Source organism: Mustela lutreola, chromosome 1 (assembly GCF_030435805.1).
Source record: "Mustela lutreola isolate mMusLut2 chromosome 1, mMusLut2.pri, whole genome shotgun sequence".
NCBI classification, from domain to species: Eukaryota; Metazoa; Chordata; class Mammalia; order Carnivora; family Mustelidae; genus Mustela; species Mustela lutreola.
The window spans coordinates 238,817,730-238,835,068 of NC_081290.1; the positions used below are offsets into that span (position 1 = coordinate 238,817,730).

Sequence of the window (17,339 nt, forward strand, 5' to 3'; positions counted from 1 at the left end):
AGGGAGCGCACTGCTCTGAGCCCCCTCCTAGGCCCCGCACACCGGGTCACACGCCGGTATAGCTGTAGACAGACACTCGTGCAGCTGCAGGCACGCACCCCCCGTGGGTGCATCGGGCCAGAGAGGCTCCTGCCGGTCTGTTCACACACGCAGAGCATGAATTCCTGGAGGCAGTTATTCTGAACCAAGAGCATAGGCCGCTCATAGACACATGCACCCCGTACGTCTCCACACACGCTGATTCTTGGTCTCACGCAGGTGTACTCCTACTCCCTGCGCCCATACACATCCTGTATTTGGACAATACTTGACACCCGCAACCCCCTCACAGGTACGACTCCTATCTATCAGGTACTCAGAAATCCACTTGGAGCAGCTCTATACCTGGACACACACCAACTCACAATACATACACTGCCTTTACATGCGTAAGAGCACTCAGGACAGCAGGGTTGCCTACCCTGTGTTCCCAGAGTCTGTGGTCTGTCCCAAGGATGGATGGGCTTTGCCAGTTGAGTGGTGGTCGGGGTGGGGGAGGGGCGTTGGGGGTTCTCTCTCAGGTGCAGGCCTTTCCCCCATCCACTCTTCATTCTCTCCATTACCCCTGGAATAGAGCTCATTGTCATGGCAGCACCAGATCCTTGGCCACCTATTGGCTCCTGGTTGCCATGGGCTACGGGGCTGTCTCTGGGCCTCCCTGAGAGGCATGTGTGTAAGATGGGTGCTGGACTGCCGGGGCCACTATGTTATTGCCTGCCTAGGTGCCCATGCCTGCGGGCTGAAGGAGCAGACCCTCAGGACCTGCCTTGTAACACAGCCAGCTCTGGGGAAGGGACCTGATTCCAGTCACCCATAGAAAATATTTCTGACAGATCTCTTCTAGGAGTCTGTCCAGACAGCATCCAAAATGGAAACCAGCTGAAACCGCCTGAGGCTTGTTAAAAGCAGATCCTTCTGCAAGCAAGCACCTGTCACTGACCTGGAGAATCCAGCCTTTTTCTTTGAGCGCTGTTGTCTCTAAGCTCCTTTGGGGGCTTTAGAGCTTCTCAAGTGAGAATTTGTGGGTGCCCCTCCCACCAGCATACACACGTGCACACACACACGAGTCACCCATAGGGTTTCCTGCAGGCATAATGCAGTCGCTTCTCAGAGTCTGCCATGGATCAGGGAGATACCCCCATCGGGAGACTGGGGCTTTGCTGACTCAAGAGCTGTTACCCTCCACTGGTGTCCAGGCTGGGGGCACAGGTAGTTTCTGGGATACCGTGACTTGACATGTCTGTGCCAAGGACCTTCTAGAAGACTGTGCAGCCCCACGGAGTACCATCAACCTTTTCTAGCCATCCAGCAGAGGTGCCTGGGTAGCACCTGCAGGCTGAGGGGTCTCCCCTCTAATGCTGTGGAAGTAAGCTTAGGGGGAGCACTTGGCAGGGTGGTGGCCAGGCTGACTTAGGAGGGCAGGAAGGGACAGCGCTTGTGGCTGTAGATACGATGGGGTGTTTAGGATCTGGCGGACTAGGGGCCAGGCTAGATCATGGTTTAGGGGAGCCTCTCTCAGAAGCCAAAGACCAGAACAGGGTGTAGAGTAAGTGCACAAGTCTCAGAGAAAGCCTGCCTCTAGGAACGGGGTCCCTCGGGAGGTGGGCTTATCTTTGAGAAATGGCTTTGTCCTCCAGTGGTGCTCAGGGCACTGGCATCCTTCAGGGGGTGATTTGGCACTTGCCCCAGCCCAGGCCCAACCGCCCTATTCCTGCATTCCTTTCTTGGGCCTGCACATGCCACCTGGAGCACAGAATCCTATCCCTGAAGGGCAGCTTGGCACCCTTGTGGCCCTGCCAGCTTGCGGTTGCCCGTCATCTCTGCCTTGCTGTGTGGCAGGGAAGGGGGGGTTCTCGAGCTGGGGGCAGGCTATATTCCGAAGTTGCCAGAATCTCTCCTGCCTTGCTGGGGTCTTTCTGAGCGTGCTCTGAGCCTGGGAAAGCACCGGACCTTGGGTGTAGACTTCCAGAATGGGGGAGACCCAGGCGGAGAAGAGGAGATGCAAATTGCTTCTCCCGTTAACTGGGCTGCTGATTGCAGTTAAAGCCCCATGCCTGCGTGATCGCAGAAAACTGGGGCAGAAGACAGGCGAGGCCGCTTCCTTGCAGATGAAGGGGTGGGCATGCGTGCATGTGCCTTGTGCTTTGGTATGCGGTTTCCCCAGTGTCACAGCATGTCAGAACCGGAATGTGTCCTTTGGTTGGGGGGAGAGCAGTCGGTTGGTCGATTTCTTGTTAGCTCTCCTGGTAGGGGTTTTCCTCCCTCTGTGATGGCTGCACCTGCGTTCCCTAGGCCTGGCTCATTTTCTTTGAAGTAACTGCCGGTTGGCGATAATCGTCTTAAGGGTAATTGTGGCTCAGTTTATAAGGATCGTGGAGTAATCTCACACTCTGACTCAGAAGGGAGTCGTTTAGTTTATGAAGTTGAACAATTGGAATAATGTTTTGTGTTTTGATGTTTGTCTATTCTTACTAGTACTGATAATTCGCACTTCTGCCATTTTCTCTTCTTCTGTTCTTCTTGAGTAGTAAATGCTCCTCCTTCACAGCTTCACAACCCTTATGAATTGCAGGTGGAGCGTTAAGAGCGAGGGAGGGATGGCAGGCCTTGTCCTTAGTGCTCTCTCTGCACTGCGTCCCCCCAACCCGGCCGCGAACTCCTGGAGAGCAAGGACCCCATTTGGTCCTGGGCTGTGTGCCCGGTGCGGCCCAGCCCAGACAAGATGCACACTACTTTCAGTCAAAGAGGCATCCCCAGGCAGCTGTGTGGACTTTCTGGCTTTCCTGGCTGCACACCAGGCTTCTCAGCACAGGGGACGTAGTAGTCTCCCCTCAGGAAGGGCACTAGTGCTGGAAGAGCGAGGCCCTGGGTCAGAGAATGAGCACCGCTGCCGGAAGGGCCCTCACAGGCTGTCCAGTCCTTTGAGTGCTCCCTTCCCTCACATGGCTGTGAGCGCTAGAAGGCTCTTCTTGGGGTGAGCCTCGGCGTGCCTCTGAGTTTTCCCTCCTCCTGGCTCTTGTGAAGGTCCTCCCACCACTTTCTGGGGAGTGCAAGGACTGCTGCCCAAGCAAGGCTTGGTTCTGTCGGCTCTGCCTGTGTGGGAAGCCTTGGGGTGCTGTGGGGGCTCCGACTGCTGCTTCACCTCCTGCAGCAGGGAGGGGGAGCCCGGCGCATGGGGACGTCTCCCTGCTGCTGCTTCGGGTAGAGACAGCAAGAACATGGGTGGTGGAGAGGACTGCAGGAGCAGGGACCATGTCTCTGCCCCCTCCGGCGCCGGGCCTGGACCTCCTGCAGCTTCCTCTTTTCCCACACCTAGCAGAGGGAGGCGGTTACTTCCTTGCTGGGGGCCCTGCTCCCATTGTTGACCTTGGGTGCTCCCTATAATTGGGGACAGCTTTGGCTCACCAGCTTGTCACCTTGAGGCCTCTGTAAATAGAACCCTGAAGTCTCATCCGGCTGATGTCAAGCCCTGTGTACCCCATTCTGCCTATGTGGGGCAGACCTGGGTTTGGGGACCCACATGTAAAACGTGACCTTCTCCTGTTAGGCATTGGTTAGACTCTGCTAGCTCACCAGTGTCTTCTGAAGTCATACTGTCCCAATGAACAGTTTAATACCACTTTGGCGTTGTGTCACCTAGAAGTCGGCTGAGAGGCCCGCTTTGTCTTTAGGTCATCAGTAAACACGCTTAGCAAGGGAAGCGGGACGCTGGAAACCTCCTCTGATTATGACATGTTGCAAAAACCGTTGAGGGTCTGTCTCCTTGGAGCACACGCCACTCACATTGCTTTATTTTGCCCCCAAGTGACTGTCACTGGTCCTCGTGATTCCATGGGGAACCCTGGCTATGCTGCCCTCCTGTTTTCCTGGATAGGTCTGGGGGTATGTGGCCTGACTTGCTTGTGGACTGGGCTGGCGCCTGCTCAGTCACGGGGTCTTCTAGCTCTTGAGCGAATCTGTGATCTGGGGCCGGTGTAAGACTGATGGATGTACAGACTGATTGCTTCCCCCATCCGAACCAAAGTCTGCATTTGCATACTTTCAGCAACTCTCTGATTTCTTTTTTGTTCTTTAGAGATCACCAGCTGTGGCTTCTAGTCCTCATTTGCATTACTGAGCATTACAATCACCTATGTTTCTTGCTTTAAAGGAGAAAATGAGGCGAGGGATTGATTCTGAGGTAACTTCCCCAGCAGTTCTGAATCCCTGAGTCAGGGCCGAGTGCACATAGCAGTTTTAATTATTGGCTGGACTCCTGTGAGCCCTGTGGGCTTCTCCCTTTTGGGGCTGCCCCTGTTCCTACCCATTCTGTGTTTCCCTGGTTTCCAGGCAGCCACTAGGGACAGATCTGGGCATGCTGGGGTGGGGGTGGGGGAGTCTGGCATCCATAGGTACAGGGCTTGCAGCCTGACCCCGTGGGTGGCCTTTCCTCCTCTGACTCCTTGGGTCCAGCGGGGGCAGCTTCCTTTGTGACTGGGTGGAAGGAATGAGGGCACAAAAGCAGATGGTGAATTGGGCGTGGGGTACGAGACTGTCCCTAGGTAGCCTGGCCCCCAGGTCTCTGGTCAGCTCTGGTGGGTTAGCTGAGCATGCACAGTGGAGTCTAGAGAGAGGCAGGGACACGGCTTCCTAAATGTGTTGTCCACGGCTGGCTTTTCCATCCCATGGGAGAAGTGCCCCTGCTCTCCCTTGTTATCAAGCATGGTTTTCTCTCCTGTTATCTGTTGGGCGGCTTGTGAGAAGCAGGAGGATATGGAGGGGCTGTCTCCCTGGGAGGCGAAGGGCCCCCTCGTCGGCCCTGGGCAGAGTTGAGGGATTGATGGACACTGCAGATCGGGTTTCTCTGACCCTCAGGAGCCCGTGGCCAGTGCGTTACTGGATCTCCCTGGTCTAGTCCCCAGCAGGAGGCGACCGAGATGAAGGAGCTGCCGGGGTCAGCTGGAGGACCCATCCATCAGTGCCCTGTCTCCTGTCCGAGTCTCCTGGCGGGGCCGCAGCTGGCAGCCTGGGCTTGGCAGTGATTCCATAATTGGAGCCCGAGTTGTTAAAAAGCCATTACTGTCTCCTCTGTGGTTATCATTTAGTGCTGTTGAGAACAGTGCCCATTGGGTGGAGGCAGGCCGGGTGGTGGTGGTGAGAAGGGAAGGAAGGTGCCATGGTGGGAGCTTGAGGGGCAGGGCCGCCTGCAGGGGTGGGGCCCGGGGCCTTCCTGGGACAGCCACCTTGTCGCTGTGGTTCTCCGCAGCCGCTAGGACTTGTGGGGATTTGTTCTCGGTCAGGGACAGATGTGTGCCTCAGACACAGTGCTGTCAGGCAGTCTGGGCCTGTCCCTGCCGGGGATGGAGGTCGGCCTCTGACCTCTGGGGCTTTCCTAGAAACAGGGCTGCAGCAGGAAGCTGCTTTGTGGACATGCTGTAGCCCACCCTCAGAGCCACCACTCGGAGGTCCGTGGACTGCCGGCCCTCCTGGGAGGTCCTTTGTGGCCAGGCATGTTGTTCCTCCCCCGGGCTTGATGCTTTTCCCAGCACCGCCCCCCACCCCGCTGCGGTATTGTGCCTCTTGGGAGGTGGGGGCTGGCTCCCCAGGCACTTCCAGGCTATCTGAGTTTCTGGAATCTCTTTAGAAACTTATCCCTTGCTCATCCATCTTTCTGTGAGGGCCAGAGGTCAAGTCCATTTCACCTATGATCCTTCCAGGTGAGCAGCATTACTAACAACGCCAGTGGCTCCTGCTCAGGGAATGGAGGTGGGGCTGGCGGCAGAGAAAAGCAGCCTCCTTGCCCGTGCGCGTGACATGTGGAGAGTCCATGGCAGTGGGACAGTAGCCTGGGCTGAATGCAGCCCCCCTCTGCCCCTCCACAGATAGGGACACTATGAGATTTGCCTTTGTCCATCGAGCTGTCGCGGTGACCCAGCGGTTCTGGAGGTGGCTTTGCTCATGTCAACTTAGCTCGCAGGTGGACGTCCCCTTTTCTGAATGAACTGAGATGTTTGCGTCAGCACCACAGCCCACAGAGGGCGTCTTCTCTGCCCTGCTCACCAGGCTCCGTCCCGGGATTACCTGGCTGCCCTCCCTGCCCCTGCCCAAGGAAGACACAGGGGTCGGGCGTCATGCTGGTCACAAAGCTGCCCCTGTCTGCAGGAAGCTGAGCCGGCAGTCTCTCAGAGGCCGCTTGGGCTCCCGTGGCCAGGCTGCTAGCGTGTGACTGTGCTGCCGGCTGCCCAGTGTGGACCCAGGCACAGAGCCGGGCAGGCAGAGCACAGCTGCATTCAGGCCCCGTCGTTGCCGTCTGCCAGGGCCACATGGCGTCCGGAGTGCCGTTTCTGTCCAGATCCTGCGCGTTTTAAAGGAATACATACTGCTTGTGCCACTGACCCTGGGAGATGGTGGTGTTGGTGGCCTGAGCCCTGGAAGTCTGTGGGAGCAGATGCTCGGCCTCGGCTTCGTTCAGTGAGGCCACTGACTTAGGGTGTGCAGACCAGTGGCAGACTCGTAGCTTCTCAGCCCTGGCGGAGCGCCCAGGCATCTTGCCCTCCCTAATGAACTCTTTCTCCTTCAGAACTCTGGCTCCCACCCTCTGGCCTGGGGTGCCTGCTTTCTCTGAGCGGGCACTCCTTGTCCTGGCCAGCTGGAAGTTTTAGGAGCCGGGTCACTGTCGTCTGGTCCTGGCAGCACGCTCATGGAGTCCCCCCTGGACTAAGGCCTTGGCTCAGAAGCACATCTGTTTAGCAGTGTCTTCGCTTGTGTTCTGGCAGCCAAGACTTGGAGAATAAGGTTGCAAACCAACGAGGCTCATGGTTGGAGCTCTTCTGGAGTGAGGACCAGCCCATGGGTGTCAGGCAAGGCCTTCAAGTAAGGAGAACAGTGCCAGTGGTTGAAAACAGGCAGTCGTCGTAGGTTGTGGCCAGGGAGGCCGGCGGGCTGGGGACTCCGTGGACGTCCTGCCGCCCTTGGGTGGCTCCCCAGCACACCGACTCACAGGTCCCCTGGATGAGCCGAGGGGACATTGCAGGTCAATGATTGTTCTGGCTAGAAAGAGCTCCTCTTATCGGGAGGGGGTGACAGCGGCTGAGCTGTCTTCAGGGTGACTCGTCCTTGTGTGCACTCCTCACACACGTACTCACCCGCACACAAGTTCATCTATATAGATACGCAGGTGTGTGCTCACTCACACGTGTAGATGTGCTCATGTTTGGACACCTTCTGGCATGTGCACACGCATGACAAACCTGATGCCCTCAGGCATGCCTGTGCAGGTTCCCGCTCATGGTCTGGTTCAGGGGCAGGCTCTAGCATCACTGGGCCAGGATAGTCTGGGGGTTCCCAGGGCTCAGATCCTCAGGCTCCAGCTCTGCCCCCAACCCTGGCTTTTACAGAATTTAGGGCTACGGCTTATGGGTGTATCTTGCCCTAGAAGGAGTGCTAAGTGGTTGGGGCTCCTTAATTTCACTTGCCTTCCTGGGAGGCAGGTCCAGTCTATGTGAGATGACACACTGCCTGTTCCAAGACCTTAGAGACTCAAGGATTTGATGCCCCAGTGCCCCTGTTGGCTGGTCACTGGGCTGTGCACGGATGGGCTTTGTCTGCCTACACATATGTCCAGCCAGCCCAGCCCTGCCCTCAGGGACTGGTTGGACTTCTAGTTTCTCTCTCTCAGATGAGAGAACCCTCAGCCTTCTTTAAAGGGGGTGGATAGTGTTGGCATCTCTCATTCTGCCACCTGGAGAGCCAGGAGTTTGACTAGAAGAGGAATGAGTCTGCCTCAAAGGATCCAGCCTCCTCTAGGAAGGACGGGAGGACCGGGGAGGAGCTGGCGAGATCCGAGAGGGACCTGGAGCAGACAGGTGCCTCAGTCTGAAGCCCAGCCTTGGGCCTGGCTTGTACCTGATGCCTCTGGGCAGGTTCCTCTGCATCTTAGGCACGTCTCAGCTCATGGCCCCAAAGAGAGAGTCTCTTCCTGTACTTTTTGGGTCAGGCTGAACTAGGAAGTCCTTCGGTCAGCAGGGACCCCCACAGGAGAAAGCTCCTGCATTGGCAAAAATATGGCTTCCACCTCTCCGTCGGGAGCTGGCTTCCAGGTAGTAGCCCCACCCTTCCTGTCTCCTTCTCCTGTGTCCCCAGGAGTCATTATGGGAGGGGTTTAAATGTGCAGGGCGGGGGTGGGCTCTGGGCTCCCTGTTTGTAGCTGGCAGCCACCAGGCAGGCCCTGAATGCCCCTGTCTCCCTCTACAGTGTCTTAGATGATGAGGGCAGCAACCTGAGGCAGCAGAAGCTAGACCGGCAGGTGAGTGCAGCCGGGGCTGGGTGGACGGGCAGTTGGCATTTACCATTGGTGGGGGGCTGTGGGGGACATTGTCTTGCTTCCTGGGGTGACCCTGGCTGGCTGGGAGGAGGCCCTCACAGAAGAGAGACAAGCCATGTCTAGACTGCTCAGCATCAGCACAGCCCCAGAGCCCAGGGCTTTTCCGGGTGGGCAGCTGGTGCCTGTAGTCGGAGCACCGGACATCGTGCTGCAGTCCTGCTGGGCCATCTACCTGGGCTGATTTGTGCCTCCTTCTCCTGGACCCTGAGCCTCAAGGTGCCAAGGGCACAGAGCCATGGCCCAAAGTGGGCTGTGGACCCCTTGGTCACCCCAAGAACCGAGCTGAGTGATCCGGGCCTTCTCTGGTTCCAGTCGGGAGCCTGCCCTCCGGGTGGGAGGGACGGGCTGTGCTGTCAGGTCCTGCCAACTTGTGTGCCTGTCCGGTGCCTCCACAGCGGGCCCTGCTGGAGCAGAAGCAGAAGAAGAAGCGTCAGGAGCCCCTGATGGTACAGGCCAACGCGGACGGGCGGCCCCGGAGCCGGCGGGCCCGGCAGTCAGAGGAGCAGGCGCCGCTGGTGGAGTCCTACCTCAGCAGCAGTGGCAGCACCAGCTACCAAGGTAGAGCCTGCCTTGGGGTTGGCCTGGGGAGTTCCCTGTGCTGTGACTGCCCCCCCAACTGCTTCCAGAGTGGGGGGTGCCCACAGGCCTCCATCCAGACGACTCCCAGCTCCATCCCAGGCAGAGGGAGTCGGGACCTGCAGTCCAGGGCCCCTGCACATGCTCTGGCATCCCCAGGCTTCGGTGGCCTTGGCGGGTGTTCCTTGAGCACCGACTGTGCCCCAGGCCAGGGGCAGGCCTGTCTGTAGCCCCTTTGGACAGAGTGGGTCCCAGGCCTGTCAGAAGACAGTTTCTGCTCACTTTTGACTCTGGGCAAGTCACATACCCTCTCTGGGCCTATCTTCTCCCCTCGTAACGTTGAGGAACATGTCTGGGGGCTTTGAAAACAGGTGGCGCTGGTGTGTCACATGGTCCCATCTGCTGAATGCTTCTCCTGCCGAGGCTGCAGACCAGGCTGGGTTCACGCTGCTGCTCTGGGGTGTGGGTGGGGATGGAGGGGCTTCTTTGCCCATCTCAGAGCCCTGAGGAGGATGCTGCTCCAGGGGCTGGCTGACCTGGAATCTGGGGTTCCAGGGGCACCTCCCATACCCCCCTGCCGCTTCAGCTGCCTCCTGCTCTGCCCTCTGCTGGCCCTCGGTGTAAAATACAAGGCCCTCATCTTCAGACGCTGAGAGAGTTTGAAGGCAGTGAGAACTTTCTCCCAGCGAAGTTTTTCACTGACCGTGCTCATTCGTGTTGTATACTCATTTCTTAAATATTTGTTGAGGGCCTACTGTGTGTCAGGCTCTGGATTAGAGGCTGAAGGTCCTGGGGAAGCACAGAAGAGGTGTGCTCTCTCTTTATTCATGGACCTGGAGGTCCAGGAAGGGAGAGTGAGTTCATTGGTGTGCTTGGTGAAGAGAAGCCAGGCTGTATGAGTGAATGGCAGAGAGACTGCTCCCATACGAGGGCCAGGGAAGGCCTCTCCGAGGAGGTGACACCTGAGCTGGAAACTGCAGGTTGAGTGGGAGTTGAGTTGGGGTCAGGGGGCCGACGTCCACAGTGAGGACAGTGCACACAGTGTGACAGTAGCGCCAAGCCCCTCTGGCAAGAGGGAGGATGCTGTGCACAAGGCCCTGAGAGCGCCGGGAGGGGCTGGGATGTGGGGTGCCTGGGAGATAAGGGGTGTGCTGGGAAGGCCAAGGCCAAATGGAACGGAGCTGGAGGGGAGAATGTTGGTCTTCATCTTATGAGCAATGAGATATCATTCAAAGACTTTGAGGAGGTTGGGGTTCTGATGTGTGAGACTGTGGAGGCCACCTCTCTGTTGGTTGGCACGGCTCCTTGTAGCCCAGAGTTACTCTCCTGCTCGGGGTACGCTGGCGTGCCAGGCTCCCATGGGCTTGTCCTGGGCAGGCCAGTACAGGCTCCCTGCAGTGCTTCCCCTCTTGAGTTCTGGGCTCTTCTAGGAGATGCAGCCTTTTCTATCTTTGGCACCTAGAGTGACCCACATTCTCCCAGATGCTCCCCTCCCCCTGCCCAGACTCAACACGGTTTGCTGGCCCAGAGCTTTGATTGTGGTGCTTCTTGGTTGGTCATGCTGTGGGCCAGCTTGTTGACTCTATCACACGGGGCTGGGGGCACCATCCCGTTCTAGCTCTGCCTGCCCTAAGCCCCTCTGTCTTATAGGAGAGGCTATGGGTGTCTAGCCAGCATAGGTGGTACAGAGGCCCTGGTAGGGCTGAGTGGTGGTGGGGCCCTGGGAAATGTGCTGAGAAGTGAGTTCCACTTGCAGCTCTGGTCTCATCTAGGGCCCATGTTTCTCTCTCCCTCTCTCTCTCTCTCTCTGGACTCTCTCCTGAGCAGTTCAAGAGGCCGACTCACTCACCAGTGCGCAGCTGGGAGCTGCCCGACCAACAGCACCAGCCTCAGCCAAGAGAACCAAGGCAGCCACTGCAGCGGGGGGCCAGGGCGGGGCCTCTAGGAAGGAAAAGAAGGGGAAGCACAAAGGTTGGCTTTCTTCCACCACGGCCCTCCTCAGGAGGTCTGGCTCCCACTGGAGGGTTGAGGGAGGTTTCTCCTCCAGATTTGGGAGGTAAGGGATAGGGTGGGAGGCCTCCATGAAGGCACAGAAGGATACTCAAGGCTCCGCCCAGCAAGCTCACAGGCTTCCTCTAGCTCATGGGGTTCCTAGGCTGGCTTGTGGGTGTGGGCAGGCTCCCCACACTGCCAGGAAGTGAAATGCACCTCGCCGTGTCCCACCCCCACCTGGTTGGAGCCCCCTCCATTGCTGTCCTGCCCCTGGCAGTCTGCCGCATCCTTGTGCCGTACTCACAGTTGTGTGGGCTTTCTCGACTCTCTGCTGTAGTCCTCACTCCAGCGTCTGGGCCCACAGACCATTCTGTTCTTTCCATTCCTCTCTCTCCAGAAAAGATCCCCGGAGATCAAGGACCATTGTGGTGCCTTCTGCCACGAGTCCTGTCTCTGCTGGCTAGACACCCCCTGTGTGCCCAACCTCTGTGCATGGGCAGTGATTTCCAGGTGTCTGGGATGTGGTTAGACAGTGGCATGTCAGGGTCATAGGCTTCCAGAGCTGACTGCAGAGTTGGGGGGGCATAGCTCAGCCAGCAAGGCAACTGCTACCTGTGTGGGCCAGGCCTTCTGTTACTCGGGCACCTTGGGCAGGGTGAGGTGGGATGGGTGATCTTCCATTTGGGAAGGGGAGTGTATGCCAACCTCCATCTTTTTCAAGGGGCCCCCTGTGTTTTGAGTGACGTCTGTGAGTTATGAGGTGTGTGTTTGTGTGTGTGAGAGAGAAGATCAGCACTGATAACTGGGTGTTGGCTGTGTCTGTGAACAAGTGGTGGCCTTGGCCATGGTCATCATCAGTCCTTGTTCTCCATCTTGTCTTTTTCACTGTGTAGTTGGTTTTGTAGATGGCTGTCTTCTGCCTAGGGATATGAGGCATTTCAAACCAACCCTCGGCAACTAATTTGGGGGAACAGCAGAAGAAATGAAGCCCTTGTCCCTTTGTAGCTTGTTGATCAATAAGAGGCTGGCGGTAGTCATTAGTATTTTCAAAAATCAGTTTTGCAGAGGGTTCCCCCCACTCATCCCTCACCCACTTCAAGGACGTCTGAGAATCCGGGCTCTCTCCCCCACCCCCCATGGGACTCAGGAGTATCCATGGCCTGCAGGCACCAGCGGGCCAGCAGCACTGGCAGAAGACAAGTCTGAGGCCCAAGACCCGGTGCGGATCCTGACTGTGGGCCAGTCAGACCACGCTCAGGACGCGGGGGAGACGGCAGCCGGCGGGGGCGCACAGCCCAGCGGGCAGGACCTCCGTGCCACGATGCAGAGGAAGGGTGAGCCCTGTGGGGGTTCAGTGACACCCCCAAAGCTCAGTTCCAGGTTCTCAGATGCACCCTTGTGGGGAACATGGCCCTGGTAGGGGCACAGTGTGAGACTAATGAGAAACTTGAATGTAGGGAGCCCTGGTAAGGCCAAGTTCAGGGAAGTCAGTGTCGGTTAGGGAAAGCGACCTGTCCACAGCCCATTCCTACGTCCATCTTTTGTCTCTAGGGAGGCCCAGGTTTGGAGACAGATTTCCTTTCCCTTTGGGTCCTTTGAGAAAGGTCCTTTTCAAAGTGTTTCCGCTACATGTCCCGAGCTCAGGGAGCAGGGCCAGAAAGCCAGAAGGGATGGCAGATCCTCCCAGGAAAGCTGCTGCCCAGAGAGTCTCTCTACCAGGAGCTCCGCCCCAGGGAGTCCCTGGCACTGGGTGGCAGAGGGAAGCCCAGTAGGGACACATGTTCTAAGAAATGAGATCAGGACAGGCTTCCTGGAGAAGGGGCTGTCGAGGCAGCAGGAGGCTAGGGATAGCATTCCAGGTGGGGAGAAATGTGTAGACAGAAGGCCATGGGCAGGCTGTGGGAGGAGGCATGTGCATCTGGCTGGGGGAGGAGGGAGCTGGGCCTCTCCTAAACAGACTCTATGGCCTGTGACGGCTGAGACCTCCGGTAGACACGAAGGCTCCCAGCACAGGGTCAGCTCCACTCAGGCCTTGCCACCCAGGAGACAGGCACTGACTGCTGGGGGTGGGTGGTCTCATGGGGGGACTGAGCTGAAAGCTGGGGAGGGGGGTTTACACCCTGAGGATGGTGACCCGCCCCAGCTCATGCGTGCATTGGAGAGTGTGTGTCCTTGTGTGTATTTGGACGTGTGTGTGTGTGTGTGTGTGTATGCATGTGTGTACATATGGCTCTTTGCATGTACGGGTGACTGTGCTTCGGAGCAGGTGTCCGGGTGTGTGTATGTGACCACTCGTCCCGTCCCGTTCCTCTGCCCCGCCCAGGGGTCTCCAGCAGCATGAGCTTTGAAGAGGAAGAGGAGGATGAGGATGAAAATAGCTCCAGCTCCTCCCAGCTAAACAGCAACACCCGGCCCAGCTCCGCTACCAGCCGGAAGTCCGTCAGGGTGAGGTGCTTTGCTGCCCCGAGGGAGGGTAGACAGCCATCAGAGGTCTGAGCGTCCAGGTTGGAGGGGGAACAGGTGTGAAGGAGTGGAGAGTTGGCTTTCTTGGGAAAGAAATGGACTCTTTCTGGGCCTTGAAAACAAAAGCTTTTCTGGCTGGGGCTTTTGTATCCCTCCTCTCCTGCCTCCTCTTCAGCCAGGCCAGAAGTAGGGGGCTCGAGTTGGACAGGATGGCCCCGAGTACCTGCCCACATCTCCACCTCCGCCCCCCAGGGACAGCGGAGGTGGGAAAAGGGCTGAGGAGCCAGCTGCTGACCCCAGGGCCAAGCTTATCCCAGGGACCCTGTCCCAGCTCCCATCACCACCATCACCACCACCACCACCACCACCACACCAGGGGGTAGCTTTGGGTCCCAGACCACCAGCTGTAGCTGCTCAGGGTCTCTGGGGCTTGGGCTTCTACTCTCTCCCGTGTAGGAGGCAGCCTCAGCCCCCAGCCCGACAGCCCCAGAACCCTCGGCGGATGTTGAGGTCCAGGATCTTGAGGAGTTTGCACTGAGGCCGGCCCCCCAGGGTATCACCATCAAGTGCCGCATCACGCGGGACAAGAAGGGGATGGACCGGGGCATGTACCCCACCTACTTTTTGCACCTGGACCGTGAGGATGGGAAGAAGGTGAGGTTGGCCTGAACCTGCAGTTTTACTGACGCAGGCTTGAGGTGGGCTGGAATGTAATTGGAAGCCTGGGGTCCAACACTGACCTTTCAGTTCCCCAAAGGGACAGAAGCCTCTGTGCCTGGTCAGTGCATACCTTTTTGTTTGCTGATATCTGTGTGTGTGTGTGTGTGTGTGTGTGTGTCTGTGCGTGCACACATACTTATGTTCAGGAGTCGAAGCCAGAGAGCGTCGTGTGTGTGTGGCACCCCTGGGTGTGTGTGACCAGAGGCTGGGCCTGGAATGTGACCTTGTTCCATTTCCCCAAGGTATTCCTCTTGGCGGGAAGGAAGAGAAAGAAGAGTAAAACTTCCAATTACCTCATCTCTGTGGACCCAACAGACTTGTCTCGAGGAGGGGACAGCTACATCGGGAAACTGCGGTACTAGCACTCCCCTAAGGAAGCAGGTTGGGGGGTGGGGCAAGGCTCTGGAGAGGGCAGGTCTTGTCCCTGAGGGAGATCGAGATCAGGGGTCAGATCCTCTCAGAATCCTTTTTGTCTCTCAGCTCTGACCGCAGGCCTGTAGGCCCGGGTCTGTGTCAGCCTAGAGCCAGACTCAGACATGGAGCTCATATACCCTACCCTAAGCCGCTCCTGGGTAGGGGGCCATAGGCCAACCAGGAGGGACAGATCAAACCTCAGGAGGTCACTGAAGACATAGGCCACTGTGGAAGAACTGCCTTGGCTCCATGGTCAGTGCCAGAGAGCGGGGAGTGAGTCCTTGAGGGTAGAAAGCACAGTCTGGGGATGGGGGAAGGCTTTGAGCTAGGCCTCGGGGAGTGTATGCCATATTTGGGGAGCATGAGTCAAGCTTAGGGGTAAGGAGCTAACGCTGGGGCTAGACTAACACAGGCTGCACAGGAGAGGAGGTTGTCTCATCCACTCTCCATGAGATGCTGAGCGCCTTTTGCCATCTTGCCAGATGCCCTCTGCCATCTGCTTGCTCCCCTCTCATGAGGGGAGCAGTCCTGTTCCTCCAGGGAAGCATGTGGAACCCGGACTTAACTCCTAGAATTTCCCTCACTGAATAAGATGCCCTTTGATTCTGTTCAGAGCAAGTGCAAGCCTTCTGCCCCATGAAGGACCTTCAGAGATGGGGATTCGGTGTGCAGTGTGCTCCTGGGTTGCTTCCGGCCCAACCCAGAGTGCCCTGCAGGCTCATTGAACAGCTCATTGAGCTGTTCCGTGCCCTAAGGCGGAGAGTGCATGATCCTTTATTGATTGCCGGCCCTTCAGGTCCAACCTCATGGGCACGAAGTTCACCGTTTATGACAATGGAGTCAACCCTCAGAAGGCATCATCCTCTACTTTGGAAAGTGGAGCCTTGCGTCAGGAGTTGGCAGCGGTGTGCTATGTGAGTCGTGCGTTCCTGGGTCTCTGGTCTCCAGGTTAGACAGGACACTGAGGACTTGCTGCCCAGTCTGTGGGCTGTCCCATCTTTCTTGTGAGTAGACAAGATTGTACACAGTTGGACTGCCCTCTGTTGGAGTGGCCCCTGTCTGTCCTCAGAGCTCGGACCACAGGTAGCCATCTTGCCTGGGGAGATCTGGGAACCGGGCTGAGCTCTATGCTGCCCAGCCTGGGAATCTCCCTGAAAGGAGGCGTGTGGAAGCCTGAGTTCTTGTCGGTGCATCGCTCTACCTCTCCCTCCAGTACCTGGGCCCTGCACAGACTATAAGTCCCTTTGCATAGTCATCTCACGGAATGCATTACCTAAGAGCTCAGTCCTGTTTCCTTTACTGTATAGATGAGGAAACTGAAGCTCAGAGGCTGTCACTTGCCAATGTCCTACAGCGCGTAAGTGACCAAACTGGAATGTAAATACAGGGAATTTCTCTACCTTATTTTAAAATGAGGGATTGATACCCCCATTAATCTGGGCCTGGGTACTTGGAGGCCAGTTGGGAAAGCCATAGGTGTTCTGTATGAGCTTATGGTGCCACCTGCTGGCCACCTTTGGGAAGGCAGCCCAGATCTCTTCAAAAGCTTTTTAAGCCACAGCCAATACTGGTTGAGGCACTGAGAATACAGTAGTGAACAAGAGACATAAATTTATACCCTTATGGGACTTAAACCCCTAGTGGGGAGACAAGCTATAAAACAGATTTATAAGCAAAATAAATAAATAGGAAGAGGAACAATAAAGCAGGGAAATGAAATGTTCAGGTGTGTATAAGCCTTTAGTAACGATGGCAGGGAGGGCCTCCCTGAGGTAGCACTTGAGTAAAGCCTGGGAGGAAGGGAGAGCCAGCCGCGTGGGTGTAGTGGAACACACAGCCAGTGCTAATGTCCTGCATGACTGGCATGTGTGGGGAGTAGCAAGGGGGGTGGGCAGAGCCAGTGCAGAGGTGAGTAGGTGGGCAGGAGAGGAACATAGTGGGGCCATACCATTTGGGGCCATACCATGTGAGTCCTCAAAGTCAAGGTAAGACCTTCGGCTTTAATTTGCATGAACAATGGAGGCAAAGGATATGACTTAACAGGATGACTGCTGCTGTGTGAAAAGACCAGGGGGACAGGGCAAGGTCAGAAACCAGGAATCCCAATAAAGGCTAGTACTATGACCTCGGGGAGAGATGGTGCTGGTAAAATGGTTGAGTTCCGGATGGAATTAGAAGGTAGAGGTGACATCATCTGCTCATGGATTAGAAGTGGGTTGTGAGCGAAAGAGAGGAGTCAAGAATGACTCAAAGTAGGTTGCCTGCGCAAATAGAAGAACGGAGTTGTTAACTGAAGTGAGGACGAAAGGGAGGAGGTGGTTTGGGCAGAGTGGAGATTCAGGAGCTCAGTTCTAGATGGGTTCAGTGTAGAGATGCCTATTAGACATTCAGGTGGAGACGGTGAAAACTAGCTCGTCAGCTTTATTCCCTTCCTCCCAGTCTCTCTGTTAGGTAAGTAGAGTCCTCAGATGGCCCGTATTGAGTCCTCCTTCTCTCTTTCCCAGGAGACAAATGTCTTAGGTTTCAAGGGGCCTCGAAAGATGAGTGTGATTGTCCCAGGCATGAACATGGTTCACGAGAGAGTCTCCATCCGGCCGCGAAACGTGAGTCACTCGCCACCCTGTCACCCCAGTGTACACGTGCCCTTCTGGGAGCAGAACTGCAGCTGCGGGTGTGTGTGTGTGTGTGTGTGTGTGTGTGTCTATGTCTGTGTGTCTGTGTGTGTGTGTGTGTAGGAAGCATGGTGTAAGCAGCCCCAAGGCTCTAGGTGGAG

The 17,339-nt window shown here is 56.8% G+C and overlaps 1 protein-coding gene across 4 annotated transcripts in view; it reads left to right on the forward strand.

The window, feature by feature from the left end:
• The window catches only part of TUB (TUB bipartite transcription factor), an 86,913-nt gene that overhangs the window by 64,371 nt on the left and 5,203 nt on the right, over positions 1–17,339 (forward strand). For 2 of the 4 annotated variants that reach the window (XM_059135133.1, XM_059135144.1), the window contains exons 2-10: positions 8,272–8,323; positions 8,797–8,959; positions 10,805–10,948; positions 12,136–12,303; positions 13,293–13,414; positions 13,889–14,086; positions 14,395–14,507; positions 15,363–15,480; positions 17,071–17,169. In XM_059135133.1, coding sequence (XP_058991116.1) covers positions 8,272–8,323; positions 8,797–8,959; positions 10,805–10,948; positions 12,136–12,303; positions 13,293–13,414; positions 13,889–14,086; positions 14,395–14,507; positions 15,363–15,480; positions 17,071–17,169 — 1,177 coding nt within the window. The remainder of the gene's footprint in view (positions 1–8,271; positions 8,324–8,796; positions 8,960–10,804; positions 10,949–12,135; positions 12,304–13,292; positions 13,415–13,888; positions 14,087–14,394; positions 14,508–15,362; positions 15,481–17,070; positions 17,170–17,339) is intronic. The other 2 variants (XM_059135160.1, XM_059135151.1) reach the window with 2 other exon arrangements.